This window comes from Phoca vitulina, unplaced genomic scaffold, assembly GCF_004348235.1.
Source record: "Phoca vitulina isolate PV1807 unplaced genomic scaffold, GSC_HSeal_1.0 scaffold49, whole genome shotgun sequence".
Classification (NCBI taxonomy): domain Eukaryota; kingdom Metazoa; phylum Chordata; class Mammalia; order Carnivora; family Phocidae; genus Phoca; species Phoca vitulina.
The window spans coordinates 571637-590564 of record NW_022589752.1 but is presented as its reverse complement, the minus strand read 5'-3'; the positions used below and the strand labels follow the sequence as shown (position 1 = coordinate 590564).

The 18928-nt window shown below is 40.1% G+C and overlaps 1 protein-coding gene across 1 annotated transcript; it reads left to right on the top strand.

Moving 5' to 3' along the window:
* The first annotated feature begins 439 nt into the window (after positions 1–439).
* Positions 440–12649, top strand: LOC116649664 (sulfotransferase 6B1-like). The gene is made up of 6 exons (XM_032432699.1): positions 440–584; positions 2952–3136; positions 5361–5487; positions 9737–9831; positions 9981–10167; positions 12531–12649. Exons 1-6 carry the CDS (start codon positions 440–442, stop codon positions 12647–12649), a joined length of 858 nt encoding a protein of 285 aa, XP_032288590.1.
* The last annotated feature ends 6279 nt before the right edge of the window (positions 12650–18928 follow it).

Here is an 18928-nt window from a genome sequence, read left to right as displayed (position 1 = left end):
ATTAACAAGACGTTCAACTTTTCTAGTCCTTTCTACAGTGACATAATCCTTTATAGCCGCTAATTCTTTTTTTATTAAGGCCAAAGGATTTGATTAACTCTAGTCCCTTCAGATAATAATTACATCCTGATAGCTTGATAGCCTTGTATGTAAACTATCTTGAATGTCAAGTTAGAGGAAATATTTTGTATTGCGTTATCAAGAAAATCCAGATGACATCATTTTCACAGTAGACTTTGGCTTAGTTATGGTTTAAAAATTACTCTTGTGAAGAATTGCAAAACGTATATATACATATATTCTTCTAGTTGGAACACCAGCTTAGTAATTCTAAGATTATCCTGCCACTGAGCTAGGATTAACATCAAGGACCTTACTTGGTCTGTGCCTTGTGTAAAGTTAGTGTTTAGTAAATACTTTTTGATTCATTTGAAGAAAGATGTCATTCCAGAACCAGTCAAGTGTTCTTCATAAATTCAAGGGGATCCTCTTTTCTACTATGTCTTCAGAAGAACTTCTAAATTCCCTGGATTTTTTCAATGCAAGAGAAGATGATGTGTTTCTGGTGTCCTATCCAAAATCTGGTAAAGTTTATTTTAATGTATTTTTAAATGTATAAGTACATTTTAAAATGTGTGAAATGTAAGAAATAAGAAGTATAATATTCTACTATATAGAAATATAATAATATAATAATGTAATATACTCCTCTATAGAAATATAATAATTTTTACAAAACATTTATTTTTCAGAATTTATCCATAGGAAATTTAAGTATCATAAATGCTTATTTTAATGAAAAAGCTTGACATTAGAAAGCTGAAAACTGTATTTCGAGAAAATTCGACTGGAGGAATTAGAGCTTTTACTCCAGTCTTGTTTCTCTTTTATTCATGAAAGTATACAGATGTTGATGTACATAATAAGCATAATATCTGTAACATTATAAAGTTCTCTTCCTACTTGTACCAGGCATGGCAATAAGCAATATTTGTTCAATTCATACTTTATGATTGATTTATAAATGAATACTTCTTTTTTCCCGGGCTAATCAAAAAAACATAAGTATTTTTAGTGTTCAATTTTTTTTAAAGATTTTATTTATTTATTTGAGAGTGAGAGATAGAGCAGGAGCAGGGGGGAAGGAGCAGAGGGAGAGGGAGAAGCAGACTCCCCACCGATGCGGGACTCGATCCCAGACGCTGAGATCACGATCTGAGCCGAAGGCACACTCTTAACTGACTGAGCCACCCAGGCGCCCCTTTAGTGTTCAATTTTATGCCTTCTTATGCAAAGTTTATTTCCACATATAGTTATACACTCATGAAAGGACCATTATGAATAATGTCATTCTGGGGATAATCTAAATTAATTATAGATTCTTTTTAATTTTGAGAGGTGGCCAGGATATATAATATCCAACTGCCTGCTGTGATTTCCAGAAGAGTGGACATGTGTGAATGAGCATATGCTTGCTAGCATGATTCAGTAACTAAGAGCTTAGCCCCTTCAAATCGTGTTTACATTTTAGTCCCTTTATCTGATTGTGAGTCAGGCCCAAAAGGCCATCCCCATTAAAAGACACGGAGTTCATATAGATCTTCCCGGGTGTTTTTTGAGAATAAATATAAATCACATACGTAATTCTTCTATTGGAAAATGGTGTTGCAAATGGAAATTAAATGATTGTTTCCAGAATACCTCAGTATTCTCTCTATGTAGTAGGTTGCTCTGCGAATAAATACACCTTACCCTAAATTGATATGTTAGTTCAGAAAGTAATTTATGATACTTTTAAGGTTCTTTGAGCAGGTGGCTAGTTTATACCATATATAAGCAACCATATATAAAGCTTCCACTGTACATATTGATGCCTATAAATTGATATCACCCACCAGCTCTGGAGGTCCCCTGAATACAGCCCAAAACTTATTCTCTCTTCTTCACCAGAATAAATCAACACATCTTGTGAACATAATAGAAATGTCATTACAATATTAGTCATGTTTATATGAATATTATAAATAGTTGACTTATGAGCATTATAATTTAAAATAGTCTTAAATTTAAAACATCATGCAAATGAGAGCACTGTTTAAATATTTATTCAGCTATAAATTAGTGAATATTGTTAACAAATTTCGAATTGGAATTACAAATGAGATCAATGGAAAGGAAATAGGCCTGATTAAAACTTTTTAGGAACATTGCTTTCAAATCAGCAAAGCATCGTCCCCATCCAAACTTCTACTGCCCTGCTCCAGTTTACTATTGTCTACAACACTGGAGCATACCCACATTTGCTTTATGTATTCCTTCTAGACTTCATGGTAGCAGAGGATTGTATCTTTACGCTGTTTGAATATAGCATTTGTTCATTGATCAAGTGCTTTGTTTGCACGCCTACTCTATGTTTGCACACAAACAAAAATTAGATCCAGTGGCTGTCTTCCAGGGGGAATTGGGGAGGTACACATAAATACAAGCAATAGCAACTAGACTCTGGTGTGTGCTACTTGGGAGGGACAGAAAGGGTAAACAATTATGCCATGGGAGTGGGAACTCAGAAGACAATTTATAAAAGAGCAAGATGCATGAGCTTGCAGGACCAGTGGGAACGGTGTATGGCAAGATCTGTGTATTTGTGAATTGGAGAAGGTGTTAGAGGTGAGTGTAGCACAGAAGAGTATTTCAAGCTGAGGAAACAGCATAGACAGTTCTCAGTCCCTTCACGCTCTTTAAAATGTGGTTCTTCCTGTAAAATGAATTAACGTCTCTAGCGTTTCAACGAGTGTCTCAGGTTTCAATGGGTGTCAAGGGGTAATAATAACTATTTATAATAAAATTAATGCACTCCTTGCTATTATAACCTCATGCTAATTTTCTATATTTATTTCATCAAGAATTTCGTTTAATTTAAAAAATGCGTTTTGTTTTATTTTTATGTGAAGGTACTCACTGGATTGCAGAGGTCATTGGGAACATTCCCAATGCTCGAATTAGTCTAACGTCTCCTATCGAGTTGGGAGACATTTCTAAATTTGACGAGCTAAAAATGAACCGTAAGAGAAGAGTTATTCCCACGCATTTGAGCTACAACCTGCTACCAGCGAATATCAAACAAAAACAATGCAAGGTGAGTTCAGTGGTTAAGGGCAAAGGCTTGGGAGGACCAGAAAACCGGGCTTGAGTTCTTGCTCTGCCACTCTCAATCTGTGTGACCTTGAAGATTTGCTGATGCTCTCTGAGCCTTGGTTTCCTCATTTGATACAGAAACAACAAGATCCATCGAATACAAGGTGGCAAAGATTAAGCTATGTTTTATCAACACATTACAACCAAGACAAGAATAGATGTTTTTCCTTTCATTGGCAAAGCAACTGAAGCTCAGAATGGGTAGGGGGCTTCTTAAAACCACCACAGTAAAGACAGAACCTTAAGGTACAATCCTAAACGGAAGTGAGACTCTCTGGTTGCACCTGGTTTCCCAAGATGATGACCTCTTCTCTGTTTCCCCCTGCCTAGCCCTCAGAGCTTAGGGGCTACTCGAACATTCCCTGCTCCAGTAGGCCTGCCAGATGGTCCATTCCTCTTGCCAGCTTTCCCTACCGGCCCTCAACCCTACTTAGCCTCCTATGTTTTCTTCCTAATTTTGTCTCCCTGCCTTTTTTTCTGCTTCCAAACTCTCTTACATGAAATGTCTGCTCATTTCATGATATATAGTTAACATTTCATTTTCTTTTCTCAGGGTACTATTCTGCCTACTCTTCACATCTTTCAACCATCCCCTAATATTTCTTAGAATATTGTATGTGTGTGTTTACTGAGTATCACTGACATACAACATTGTATCAGTTTCGGATGTATCACTTAACGACTCAATATTAGTATATATTGTGAAATGATCTCCACAATAAGTCTACTTAACATGTCGCCACACATAACTACAGAATACTTCTTTTAACCTCTTTCGTCAAAATATGTATTAATGTATTAGTAGTTTGCATTGTCTTCCCAGGGGATGATACCGACATGTAACGTTGGGTATTCTCCAAAGGCCCTAAAGCATGCTTCTGTCTACCAAAACGAACAGACAAAAAACTCCAATTGGATGGCTAAGGCTTCACATTCTGCCACTTTATCCCTTTTTGTTAAGACAGGGAGTGGATTTTTAAACCGCTTTCAGAGCCCTGGGTTTCTGCGAATCTGCTCAGGATGCAGAGAGCAGTTAGAGAAAGCCTGAAGTGTTGAGTTACTCCATAATTTTCTCTTGAGAGGAAGAGAGGATAATGGGGGCAGAACAGGGGGTAAACGTGGCTTTTCACTTCTGAGCACAGTGGCCTTTTCACATCTCTCAAGAGGAACAGGTGCTGTTCATGTGGGTCACACACACAACTCCTGGACTATGAACATCGTACAGAAAGATAGTTATGTATTAAACATGACTCAGTTAACGCTTTCTTACCTACGTAACATGTGTCCACCTGATTATCGATTTAAGAGTAAGTGGAACATCTGGTCCTCATGCAACACTGACTTGATCGAAGATAGTCCTATTATATCCAGCTCCTCGCACTGGTTTCCTGAGGTTTTTTTATATGCTCTTACTGCACTCCATACGTCCTTATTATAACCTTCATGACACTGCATTCCCTTACCTGTTTTGAGAGAGCTGGTAACGTTTCTGTCTTGCTCGTCAGATTTCTCAGACCTGGAACATTCCACTCTGCCTGGTCTGCGGTAGGTACTAAACAAAAATGTATTAAATTGAATCCGATTGCAAGGGCAGTGTTTGTGTAAATTGGGAAGGTGGCTCAGATTCCCTACTCTGGGGGATGCAATTATAGAAAATGAAATTCCAAAACATCATTCTTCCTATAAATAAGAGTAGGCAATTTACAAGAAATCTTAGTGTATTTAAATCATGCGTTATAACATTAAAATTATTTAGATTTTATTATGTTAAAATATTTCATATTACAAAAGTAATCTTGTCCTCCAAATGAATAGACAGTTTCTCGAATACACCGCTAAAGAGATAGAGCCACATTTAGGGCCTAAATTGAAAAAGTGTGGTCGGTGGACTGGCAGTACCAACCTCCCCTGGGAGCTTGTTAGAAATGCAGAAAGCTAGGCCTTATCCTGGACCCCTTGCACCAGAATCTGCATTTTAGCAAGATCCCAGGCGATTCTTGTGCGCATTAACTTTTGAGAAACACTGGCCTGAGTCTGTGCTTGATAATCAGTATAAGCTGCCAAAAAATCGTGGCATGTACAGGTTAAGTCCGGTTGCTTTTTTTTAAGAACATGTTTTGTGTGGGGGCTGTTTCCATCTAAAAATAAACTGATTTTTTTAACAGATTATCTACATCATTCGGAATCCAAAAGATACGGCTGTTTCTTTATTCCACTACTACAGAGATAACCCGAATCTCCCTGGCATTGAAACCTGGTCTGCATTTTTCGAGCTTTTCCTAAGAGGAGATGGTAAATATAACAATGATTTCTATTCATCATATACAGTTCCCCTCCAAATGAAAGCATTTTCCAAAAGTTTAACTGGATCCTAACGGCCCACTTTCAGAAATACATTTGAATAGATCTTTTTTTTTTTTTTTTTACTTCTAAGCCATTCTTTCTCACTTTGCTTCTTCACAGACTTTCTTGTCACCTGTAGATAGTGCAGATTTGCAATTACTCATTGAGCTGGTTGCAGTGTTTTTAAAACAGAGATTAATTCCGATCAAGCATCACTTTTTTTTCATGTCATATCAGTTTTGTCAGTGAAATAATTATGCATTGATTGGAGTAGAGGAGGATACAGTTAAAACCTGCACAGGCAGCCTGAAATATGTCTTATGTAGGCCTAGATGGAAAGTAAGACAAGACCAACAAACAACACACACACACACACACACACATTCTCCCTCCCCCTCCCCCAAAAAAGGGGGGAAAAATTCCCCAAATAAAAGAAATGAAAGAATTAGCCATCCTCACACTTGGTTTATAGCAATGAACAAAAAGGAATTTCTCCTGAAAATACTAAAATGATACATCATTTGATTGAGCTGTGCAGCGCACGCATATTGATCCTGCATAACCATGCATGACCTTTGGATTTATTACTTTTTCCCTGACTCACTGGTACCTGGAGCACTTAAAAACGAAAAACAATTCTCAAACCTGAGTTCCCAAGTCTTTCATTAAACAAAAATAATGTACCGAGACGATGCAGAATTTAGAAGAGGCATGATTTAGAAACGGGATCTTATCTCTTACAGGGGTTAGAGGTAGACCTGCTTAATTGTTAGTTTCACTATTTCACTTGCAAATGATTAAGCTTTTACTTGTTACTTTCAGAGAGGCCACAGCAAGTATAACCTTAACAGGACGGTATTGAGAACTCGCTAGCAACAGAGTTTAACACTTTCTTTTGCCGTATTCCCTATGGAAAAATATGCTATGCTCATAATATTTCAGCTCCTCTTTTACAAACATTTAGTAGAGTCATAAAGTTTCAGGGATGACAGGTCTATTAAAGGTCAGCTGGTTAAAATCCCCCACCTGATGTTTGAATCGCCTTTATAACATTCCCAAGAATTGGACCGGCTAAACTTGAACTTCTTAACTTTGACAACAGGTTCACACCCCAGCTCCTGCCCCCAAAACGACACATTCCATCTCGGTACTGCTAAGATGTTAAAAAAAAAAAAACAAAAAACAACTTACTATGTGATATAGACACTTAGCTAAGAGCTATGCAAACACGATCTCATATCATCCTCAGTAGAGCACACGAGCCAGATGTTATCCTCATTTTACAGGTGAGGAAAATGCAGACGCTGGCAGGCCAAATAACCAGCATAACCCATAAGGAGCCAAGGTGTAAATTCAGGTGTCAGCTCCACAATCTTTGCTCTTAGCACTGTGGCATAACCGGTCCAGCAAAAAGCTGTTCCTCTGATCACTAATGCCTCTTCCACATGATGGTCTTCTAAATATTTGAAGATGGTTAGCATGCCTCACTCTGCCTCAATTCCATTTTTGGAATGAACCAAGTTTAAATACATAAATTATTTTAAAAAAACAGATCTTGAGTCTGCTTTTCCTCAGGAAAAGCCATGTTCGTCTCCAATTATTACACACTGGAGTTCACTACCCCTCCCACTGCTGCATGAGCTCTCATTTGACTACATCTCTATTGTGTTGCAGTGCCCAGAAGACAAAAAACATCCTCTGGGTATGGTCTGACTAGGGCAGGGTAAAGCAGGCCTGTTAGTGCTCCTGTTCGAGAAGTTACTTTTCTATGAATGTAGTCACAAAAAGGGCAACTCAGTCCATAGGCAGGGAAGCAAACTATCTGTCATAGGGCATTCACCACCCCATTATCTGATGTCATAGCAGAGTATCTGGGAACGGCAGTTAGTTGGAGATAATATTCCAGATGATTCTTTTATACCTTCTTAGGTGTGTTAATAGATTTTTAATTGCAAAGGGATCTGCTGTGTATTATACAATCAGGTAATCTAGCCCGGGCAAACCCTGCTGACACCGGGAGTAATCAGTGAATTGCTAAAGCTTTATAAAATTTACTTGAGTGGGAACAGTGTAAGATAAGGTTGTTTGTTCTCCTGTCAAAGGTAGGTGACTCTTTCAGGGATGTTCTTCGGTGACTTTTTGAAGAGAGGATTTTTTCTCTTGCCAACGACAACATGAAAAACAGGCTATGGAGACAGAAGAATCAAGGGATCTTGATTAAAATTAACCCAAAGTATAATTCTCTACATGGGTAAGAAAGACCCAGGCAGCCTATTTCTTTAGATTCTTTTGTCTTTTTGGAACAAGACGGAGTATAAATTAATTAGTTAATAAGAGAATAGCTGGCTCTCAAATGATGATCAAATGATGATCAGGTTATGCTCCAAAAGATTATTCTGAAATCTCTTTGGGGTATGTTGGAATGCATTTCCCGAAGCAAAGCCACAATGGGCCGAGTCAATCACACCTAACCACCGGCTGTGACTCTGTGACTCAGGGCCTCTTCCTCAGCCCAGCCGCGGGGGGCACAGAAGTCTGGGCTTCCTGACACTATCAAGGGCTTCCGTTGCATCAGCAGCTCTGGGTGGTGATATTACCCACCGGGGCTGGGCTGGATGCCGCTGCCCAGGGGAGGTGGTGATGTAGGTGGTGACTGTGAGCCTCACTTGAGGCAACAGACTAGTTCGCTGCCTAAATTCCTAGGAGAGAAAATCAGCGCTCTTTGCCACCAGGTGTTTGTTCCTGGGAGCGGACTGTCTGTTCTTAGGTCAACTCCTTATCACTGATAGGTAATTTGGGTCGTTCCAAGATAAAGTATTATGTAAGTCACTGAACTGGCAGTGAGAATGCTGGGAACTGGAGACCTATCAGCGCTTCCAAACACCTGTTCTTACTCTACAGCCGTCTGGGTCCACGGGTGGGGGGGCAAACCGGGCTCTGTGATGATGCTGTCACAGTCCCGGAAGTTCGCGGTTCACAGCTGCCTTACGGTTACTGTCTCGCCCCTCACTTCCCCAGGGGCTGAAGCCGTGAACAAATGCAGTTAGTTAGGAGGAAATTATACGTCAGTTTATTCAGAACTTTAATGTTCAAAAGTTATATGGCACAATGTCTGGCAGACACTAATGGCTTCATAAATGCTTATTAAATGGATCAATAGCATATCTTCAGAAAATTGCGAGTGGAGGAGCTCTTTTATAATTTGGGCATTAGCTAGTATTAAGTCTGTGGATAATAAGGATGCATGGAAAGATGCATACCCAGAATTTTAAATTACTCTGTTTTATGCTTTAGATTGTCAAGCTAATCAACTCTCTGTGGCACAAGAAGTTGCTCACTTTTTGTTTTTTATCATCATGGTTGATAATTTATTTTGCATGATAATATTTTACTTCAAGCCCTGGACATTTTTGAGATCTGTCAAATTAACAAAACAATAAAAGAGATAATATCAACCACTGGTAAAGCCCTAACACTGTATTTTTCAGCCTAAGATAATGAATAGAATTCTTTTCTCTTTTCTCTCCCCCCCCCCCCGCTTTTTGAGGAAGTTTATTAACTTTTTATGTTGAGAACTTAGAAAAAGCATGTCATTTTACCGGAAGAGAATGATAAATTCTCAATGTTTCTCTGCTTCTCCCAAGATCCAAAGTAGTTATCAGAACACAATTATTGGGAAAATGTGTATCTCTATATTTCTGCTGTCATTCTGATGATGATAAAAAGATGTTTACCAAAATAAGAAAAAAACAACACAGCCTTATTAAAAAATACAACCACCCAGCTTCATTTCACAATATTGTATTTAGTTGAAACGGTAGTGTTTTAAAATTGAGCTCTTCTAAGGAAAACTCTTTTTTAAAAATATTTAAAAAAAAATAAAAATATTTAAGATCTTATTTCATTTTTAATTATTGAGTTCTAGTAAACCTAACTATAAGTTTCTTCATAGATAATGAATGACATGGTATTAACATATGTAATTAACATTTTCTTTCTTTTTCATTTTAAACCCAGTATAGTTAACATACAGCGTTATATTAGTTTCAGATGTGATTCAACAATTCTTAAGTAAAAGTCTTTCACTCCAGAGTCTAATAACGTGTGTGCCTTACTTTGCCTACGTTGGTGAAGTGGGAAGAACCGTGGGATGCCAAGCCATGATCTTGAATATTAACACAATTCACTTTCCTTCTAGTTGTATATGGATCCTGGTTCGATCACGTTTTAAGCTGGGAAGAGCACAAAAATGACAAAAACATTCTAATTATATTCTATGAAGAAATGAAGAAAGTAAGTCCTTCCTAACATTTCAACAATCCAAATTTAAGTCAAATTAAGTTAAAACAGATAATCAATAAATTCTGTTTTCAGGGTTGAGGGAATGAATTTGGTGTTTTGATGAGTTACACTTTAAAAAAAATAATTTTTCTTTTGCTCAGGATCTTTCTAAAAGCATCAAGAAAATAATTACTTTCCTCGGCATAAATGTGAGTGACAGCGAAATTAGTAAGATTGCTCGGAAAACATCATTCAGTGAAATGAAAAATAATGCAGCCAAAGAAAACTGTGATCCAAATCATACTATCTGTGCCCTCACATCTAATAGGAACCTGGTATTTAGAAAAGGTAAGTCAGAAAGGGATGTGGTACTTTGCTTGGGGCTTATATTTGGTAGTAGTTCCATTTTACCATTTTAAAATCTCTCATTTCATCATCGTGCCCCCTATCTCTTGCACAATGGATTGCTCATTGTCATCCCTCAGTGAATGTTTATTAAATGAATTTCTTAAATTGCATTATTTCCAGACATTGAGATTTCCATGCCCAGTTAGGAACCAACTGAGAGAAAGACACGGGTGTCAAACAGGTGGAAATGATAAAACTCCTTGGAGAATGGGCCGCAGGTCTGCAGCCTGGCGCATTTGCTAATAACTTACCCTCAATTTTGCATACGTACTTGCTTAGTCACAATCAAATGCAGTCCTGCCCCTGCACTGAGGCAGCCCACAGAGAGCATGGTGGAGAGAGGTACATGACACATGCTTTCTTCGGAAGAGAGAAGGGAGCTGATGAGTGTGGATAGTGCACTTTCCCAGAATCACCAAAAAACTCACCCCATAGAAGTAAGGCGTAGACAGAGAAGCTAGGAGAGCTATCTCAGGGCGCTCCTCTGTGTGAAAACCCAAAGAGAAGGAAATAAACCTTCTCTACTACTTCCTAACATTGAACTTAGAAGCAGTTTGGGTACATCTGGATATAGAATTGTTTCGAAATCCATGTGAATTTTAGTCCACATCCGGGGGGAAAATGTTTGAACATTTTTCAAGTTTTTCATAATTTACAATGACAAAATTTTCTACATTTAGGTACTCAGGATTCCTACTAAAAAGCACACCTTTGTTTCCATTTTTTTGGCTCATCTGAATAGAATTCCTCCCCACACCAGTATTTGCTAACTCATATGGATCAGATAGTGTCTTAACTTTGCAAATTACTTTGGTCTTTTTTGGTGGTTCATTTTTTATTTTCTTACAGTTGCAAAACCAGGGCTGGGAGGGAGGAGAGAACTCAATTCGGCAAATATGTATTAATAAACTATTTTCTAAGAACTGAGATTCAAAAGTTGGATAAAACAGTCTTGTCCTTCAGATCATACTGGAGGCAGTAACACAAGGTGATGACAACTCTACTGGTAGTCTGAGCAAATGTGAGCAGCAACATGAGTAAGGGAGAGAGAATTTTTTCCTAGCAAAGTAGGTGAGGAGATGACATTGGATCTGGGACTGGACACATGAGCAAGATTTTACCGGGAAAATGACAGGGAAGAAATACATTCCAGCAAGAGCTAACAACAAGAAGAAAAGCCCAGAACCACCACGGAATTGGATTAGGGTTTCTTTTAGAAAGAGCAGGTAGTCTCCTGTGCTGGAGGAGTATATGACGTGTGGAGCAGAATGAGGGAGAGAAAAATCGGAGCCAGAGAACAGAAGCTCTGATGCACATTATGAGGGGGTATTCAGTTTTCACCCATCATATCTGACTAAGTTGGGAAATTTTACTCTCATGAGAACAGAGGTAGTCTTTGACCTGCTCTATTAGTGATCATAACAAATACCTCCAGGTGAAGCCATATCAATATAACCGTCACTAACAACATTAATTCTAATGAATTTAAATTCTATCTAAAAGTGGTTTCCTTATATAGGATCTGACAAAACACAGAAGGTTAACACTGATACTAGTCACCATGAGTGCCTATTGCTAAATTTGGACTATATGAGGAATTAAACACTAGGATGGGTCCATTCACTTTATTCCTCTATTAGCAACCTGAACTTGCTGCAACACTGAGGGTTAATTATATTCGAATCAAGAAGAGAGACTGACTGCCCAGCCCTGTGATATGTTATCGGCACAGTTATGGCTTCACAGGTGCGCAGCAGGGGAGTAAGTGACATCGTTATGTCTACTTTGTCTGCTTTTATGGATTTTTTTAAAAGATTTATTTATTTATTCGAGAGAGAGAGAGGGAGGGAGCACAAGCTGGACGAGCAGGGAGAGGGAGAGAGAATCTCAAGTAGACTCTGCACTCGAAGCCCCAAACAGGGTTTGATCTCAGGACCCTGAGATCTCAACCTGCACTGAAACCAATGGTCAGGGGCTTAACCGACTGAGGCACCCAGGCACCCCGGCTTTTGTGTTTTAACTAAGTTTGGGTGAGACATTTCTTTGCCTGCTCTCGTAAAACCTAGGACCTTTATATATTTGAATCTTCTTTTCAAGAAATAACTTTTTAAACTGTACATATTAATATGCAACCATTACTGAGGAAATTAGAAGCAACAAATAAGCAAATGAGGAAAAGAATAACCCCTCATCATCTTATCACCGAGAAATGAAATCATTCACATTTTATTGCAAATCTGACAGATTTCTTTGGTGAATACTATACATTTAAATTGGTTCTTGTCTGTTTCCAATTTTTCCAGGAGCAGTGGGTGATTGGATAAACTACTTTACTTCAAAGCAGAGGAGAGTATTTGATGAACTATTCACAGAGAAAATGAAACACAGTGAACTAGCAAGACGCTTTGAAGATTACTCTTAATATAACTGGGAAATGAAACCACTTTCCAGGGGCACCTGGGTGGCTCAGTGGGTTAATCATCTGCCTTCGGCTCAGGCCATGATCCCGGGGGTCCCCTCGGGGAGCCTGCTTCTCCCTCTCCCTCTGCCCTTCCCCCTCACTCATGCTTGTTCTCTCACGCTGTCTCTCCCAAATAAATAAATAAAGTATTTATTTTTAAAAAAGACCACTTCCTATTTTATGGGATGCAGTACTTGGGGATTACATAAATATTTTTTTACCAATATGAAAAGCAGATATTTCTTTCAGTGAGAAATGGACACTTCATGAATGTGTCAAAAGTGTCATGTATGAGAGACTGTTTTTACTATATTTGGTGATAGGAGAGAATTATTAATAAAAGGAAGCATGCAATTTTGAAATGACCAAATTATGTATCTGCTTTTAGGATATTCATAAGGAAAGGAGATTACTTCTATTCAGAGAGAGCCTATTACTGCGGGTGTTCTATAAACTGCATTAACGGGACAACAAAAGTGGTGAGGGATTATCTAAAATAGGAAATATCTGAGAAGAATTTATTTTCTGCCTATTTGGACACGATGACCTCTAAACAAACATTTTCATTTCAACACTCCCTGGTGTCTGTGTAGAAATCTTCTCCATTGTCATAACAATGACAAACATAATCTTACTAAGGTGGAACACTTAACAGGTAGATCATATCAAATGATCACAACCCAGTACACTGGTGAAAATGAAGAATGAAAAGATACTCTTTCACATTAAAGTAACACTAGTATGGCATTGCAGTATTTTCTTTATCTTTTATAAAGTCAATTAAATTACAGAATTTCTTATTTTCCACTTGGTTTTCCTTGGAGTGTTTATGATTTTTTTCCAGTATTTCAGAATGTGTTCTTTCTTCCAGTAGCATTTCCAGGATTAATTCAATTTCTATTTTTCTCTCTCTCCTGTAATGAGCATTATTCTGCAGCTTTAGTCTAGAAGACATTGTCATGAAATTTCAGTGAACTTATAAGGTTCAGGATTATTACCTAAATGACAATACACCATTCATGAGCATCTACATCATATTGCTTACATCTGTGCCATAGTATCTAACTCAAGGCTGCCAAAGCGATGGGTTGAGTGAGTTAACTCAACCAAACACTCTGCTTTTGTACCTCAGTGTATTGCGAATCTTATTTCTAGTAATAAATCTATTGGGGGTCTTCTGTATCAGGTTTATCACTATTCAGGAAGTATGAGATCTTCACACACCTCCTATATATACATATTTGTTACAAATAAAATGTATTCCAGAAAGACAATCAGGTGTGATCTTGGTCAAGTGTTCGTCTTCACGTTGGAGCTAATTTCACACTTAACTCTCCCTGCAGTAGATGTGTAGAGAATGACAAAGCCATCACGGTGAGACGAGGACATCCGACGAGAAAGCAAGCGGAGAAGACAATGACGGATGGTAAAGGCTCCAAATCCCATGAGACTATAGCATCTTCTGGCGAGACTGACACGATCACTGAGAAGGAAAGAACTGACGTCAGACTGTATAAGATATCATAGAATTTTAGATTTGTAGGTAACTTTGGGATCACTGTAATCCAGTTTTGATGGAAAATTGCTTAAGGTTAATAAGCTAGGGGTGTAACCAAGAGCCTTAATTCCCGGATTATTATTAGTCAGTCAGAAATAATTTTTGAGCACCTTCTACGTGCCAGGCCTTAGACTGTAGGGATACATGAAGAACTTGAGAAAGTCCCTTCTCTCAAGATACTTACATTGTAGTGCGGGCAAATATATAATTTTTTTTTTTTTAAAGGAAACATTTGAGATATGGCAGGCACCAAGAGGTGCGGTAGAGAAGGTTCCCTGGGCTTGGAGGCGTGGCGAGCAGTTCAGATTTCGCGCTGGCTGGGGGTTTTCCACGGGGGGTGAGACGTCCTGACAGACGCTTTCCCCAGCATGACCGCTGGCTGGGGACGGCCCCAGGGGTCCAGGGAGGAGGCGGGGAAACACGGCTATTACAGTGGCCCGGGGGAGAGAAGAAGAGCACGTGGACAGCGACAGTGTTGTGGCAGAGATGAAATGGTGAGACAGGGCCAGTTTCAGTCTCTAATAGGGCTACTGAGCCAGCTAACCTACTAATGCCGGAGTGAGAGGCAGAAAGAAACAGAAGTTGAAGCCTCGATTTTTGGCTGATCAACGGAGTATCTGCGGGGAGCATTTATTCAGATGCAAGGCTTGGCAGCTGAGTGAGGTGGGGGGCGGGTTGGGGGAGGGCGCGGGGCGGGGGGGCTATGGACCGAGACTTCTGCTACGGCCGCGCCGTGTGAAGCGTCTGTTAGACACTAGGTCATTGGTTGCATAGAAGACTCTCCGATGGCTGGGGCGTTGTTCCCCGGGGCCCAGCGCGAGTGTTCAAGAACGTGGGGGGCGCGGGACGTGCAGCCAGTTCAGGGGGTTTACGGAGCGCCGTGGAAAGGAGCGTCTGCGTGGTGACAGCATTTGCTGGGGACCTGCTGCAGGCTAGCTGGATCTCCCCGCCTGAACTCTGACCTGCCCACCTTGCTTTTTCACTTCCTTGGAGCTGACAAACTTAACATGCATTTCCTCCTCCAAATTGCCTCTCGCTATTCCCCCGTTGATCCCCTGGGCACTGATTTTTCACTCTTCTTCCTTCTTCTCTCTCTGCCCCTCCTCTCTAGTCAATAAATAACTGCTAAATCCAACGATTCTGTTAAGGTTTTCTAGGCGGCACTTTTTCACTTCCATCTCTTTGTGCCTCAAAGGCATTCCACCCCGTAACTGGTTTAACACCAGCCCTAGGAAAGCGTGCTCCATAACTCTGTCCCATGTCCCTGTTGTTCTCCATTGTCCTTCACTGGCCCTCCAGGGACCCTTCCCTTCCCACTCTTACTCATTCGGGCCTTGTATTAGGAGGTAAATATCTGTCTCCTATTCTAGTCTGTAAGGTCCTTGCCAATTAAAGCCCATGTTCTGTTCATTTGGGGATCTTGCACCACACACAGCCCGGGACAACCCTCATAATGGGTGGTTCACAAATGCTGGCTGTGAATTGAGCTCACGGACCAGTTTAATGCTACACGTTCTAGAAAACTCAGTTCCAGGACTGTCCCCACTTTGCCCTTATTTTTGTATTCTGCTAGTACTTCATGTCTGCCTTAGTCAGTTCTGTTTTCAACCTGATGCTATATTCTCTTCTATTATTACTTAACTATTCACAGTATGTGAATCTTTTCCTCCCAATTTTATCATATCCTTACAGAGAGGCTGTCGGCGTCTTCTTCAGTGACCGATGCAATGTATTGCCCTCAGGAATTGTCCATCAAAGATGTGTTGAATGAAAGAATGAGTTAGTGAATGACTGATTTGAAGAATGAAGGAACACATTTCTGTCTCTCTACCTGCTTAGCTTCTTGGTCCTGTGGGCATGAGTGCTTACAATTATATTTAATTCCTTGTTTTCCCTCCACTTTCCAAATCAAACCAGTCACAAAATACTATTGATTCTTGCTTTTTAATATCTCTTCATTCATTTAGTGTGTAATGAAAGACCTTATCCATCTTCCTTCAGATATAAAGGTAAGCAAAGATGAATCATAAATGTTTGTAAGGATAGCCTGTAACTGTCACCCACCTACAGGGTAAATAAATCTGGTGGGGAGGTCTGTGGGGGTTTGCATAATGTCTGTGTGCTTTTAACCTTTCCTTACTTTGTTATAGTTTTTCCTTGTAATGTGTAAGATTATAAAGTAGAGATGCTTTTTTATTTTTAAGCAGCTCATGCGCACATTTAGGAAATATTAATTACCAGTGTCAAAGAGGAATAATGCAGCATTTAAATAATATTCACATTGGTTTTATTTATTTTTAATTTAGTTGAATAAAAGAATTATTGGTCCTTTTTCTAAATACACAGACCTACATGGAATTTTCTAAGGAGTTAGCAGGGGAAGAAGTGGGAAACGGGGCTTCAGACTATTTTGGATGAAAAGCTACAGGAAACAGGAATAAGTAAGGAGTCATCTATCCACCTAGCAGCCCCGTTGATAATTAGGAAGCGAATTCTAGAGAAACACCATGTCTCTAAACACCATGTAAGTAAGGACAGTTTGGATTATTATCCTTCCAAAGCACAAGGAGCATAATCTTAAGCTATAACTAAGCAGATTTGGGTAAATAAATTTGGGCATTTTTGTTGTTGTTCATTTGTAATGTAATCATTAGTAGCTTAAAATCTTCATGACTACTGGTATAACAGTTATGAGGGTTTGCTAATCCTTAATTGTCGACTGGCTGGGTTATCCTTATCCCTGGCATGATAAGGAATATCTCAAACTACAATTCATGAGAAGGGTACAAATCTGAGCCAATGTATGTCTGTGACATACATGTATGTATGTACATTTCTGAACATGTAATTTTATTCAATTCAAATGTGGTATTTATTTCAAAGGTTTATATTAATTTACAGTATCAAGTTTTATCAACTAGAGATGAGAAAATATAGGTCTTTAGATGTTGTCAGTTTTTTAGATGGCTCCTTCATTTTGTGAAAGTCTCCTAGTCTATGGAGATCTGGATAAATGACAACTGAAGACAGATGCAGTCATTCCGAAACGTCCTTGCAACAACTAGCCAGATTTGAGGGACAGAGGGCGTATTTCTGGGTCATTGACCCAAAGAGAATTTTAATTAAAATAAATTAGTGAAACCAGCTAAGTCCCGCTAGGTAGTATACAGTTGAGCTAGAAAAGGATCCAGAACCATCGGGTAAATATACAAGTGAATAATGTTAATAGTAATTTTGTTCCAGAAGGTCATTCTAGTCAATCCAATAAATATCTCATTTTGTTCTTCTTTTGCTTCCACGTGTACCCTGTTTGGTGAGTGTTTAGCTTCTGATTTATAACTGAGGGTATTAGGCTTCTGTCGCCCATGGGGTGAAGTCATGTTTCTCCTCTGAGATTCATGTAACCTAAGCAGGAATGCCCTGGGCCCTGTAGGGAGTACAAACAAAACTGAGTCCCAAGGGTGATGAGGCTGCGGTGACAGGCTTCGTCACCGTGTTCTTTCTGGGGTGTCAGCCAAGCAAAGGGCCCGATGTGCAGAAAGGGCAAGCAGCCAGTGAGCTGGGCAGGCCTCGTTTGATAGCCACACCGTGAGGGACAGCGGCTGCTGGCTCAAGGAAGCTCCTGGCTTCTATCAGAGATGCCGGCTCCGAAATTCAAAGAGAACTTGGCCAGTAATTCTTATTTCTATAAAATGAGGAGAGTGTACAAAAAGACCCCCGAGGGCCCATGTAGGTCAGACCTTTCCCTTGCTCTGAATTGCTTCCCTCGGGGGCACTGTGCCTGAGACGTAGGAAGGATGAGGGGTGCAGGTGCAGGGAGCAGGCAGAGGATGGGAGGAACAGGACTCAGACATGGGGTGTCATTCCCCTGCTCACACTGGGCCCTGTTTTCACTCGGATTCCTACCTCTGTTGCTCTCTTCCTGCCAGGACTATAGGCTTTCGGCTAAGCAGACATAACAGGGTTTCCTTCAGGAGAATTAGCCCACTACTTTTTTTGGGGGGGAGGGAGAGAGAGACAGAGAGAACACACAAGTGGGGGAGTGGCAGAGGGAGAGACAGAATCTCAAGCAGACTCCACGCTGAGCACCGGCCCCGACGCAGGGCTCGATCTCACGACCCTGAGATCATAACCTGAGCCGAAATCAAGAATCGGATGCTTAACTGACCTACCCAGGTGCCCCAGCCCACTACTTTTATACTGATGGAAGAGGGATAGGAAATCCCTTAGAATAGACTCCTGGTGTTGTCCCATACCCTGAAAATACTGAGGAAAAAGCCAGAAGGTGTTGTTTCTTCAGAAGTTACGTCCAGAAGTGGAGGGTGAAAATTCCACTTGTGCAGTTATCCAAAGTGCAATGGCAGAACTCTAGGGGCCTAAATCTCTGCGTGGAATCAGGAATGGGGTCCAAAAAGGAGCTGCAGGGATTGCCATTGGGAGACAGTGGACCCTCAATACATGATGGATCCACCTGCCATGCAGCTCTTCTGGTGGCAGTGAACCTGGAGTGCCCACATAGCCACATAGCCAGTTGGGCTGCGTGTTTTGCAAAATGCAATCCTCTGGCTGTGTGGTCAGGCAGGAGGAGAGAGACGCTATGGCTGAACTTGCTGGCCCTTGACAGACTCCCTCCTCCTCGGTCTCTCACGTGGGCTTTAAGACTGGTTTCTGGATGCCCCAAA

Excerpts from the sequence above, each read along its gene's own strand:
- LOC116649664 (XM_032432699.1), top strand. The coding sequence starts at position 440 with ATGTCATTCCAGAACCAGTCAAGTGTTCTTCATAAATTCAAGGGGATC. Across the intron at positions 3,137-5,360 it reads TCAAACAAAAACAATGCAAG|ATTATCTACATCATTCGGAA; the intron begins GTGAGTTCAGTG and ends TTTTTTTAACAG. Across the intron at positions 10,168-12,530 it reads GAACCTGGTATTTAGAAAAG|GAGCAGTGGGTGATTGGATA; the intron begins GTAAGTCAGAAA and ends CAATTTTTCCAG.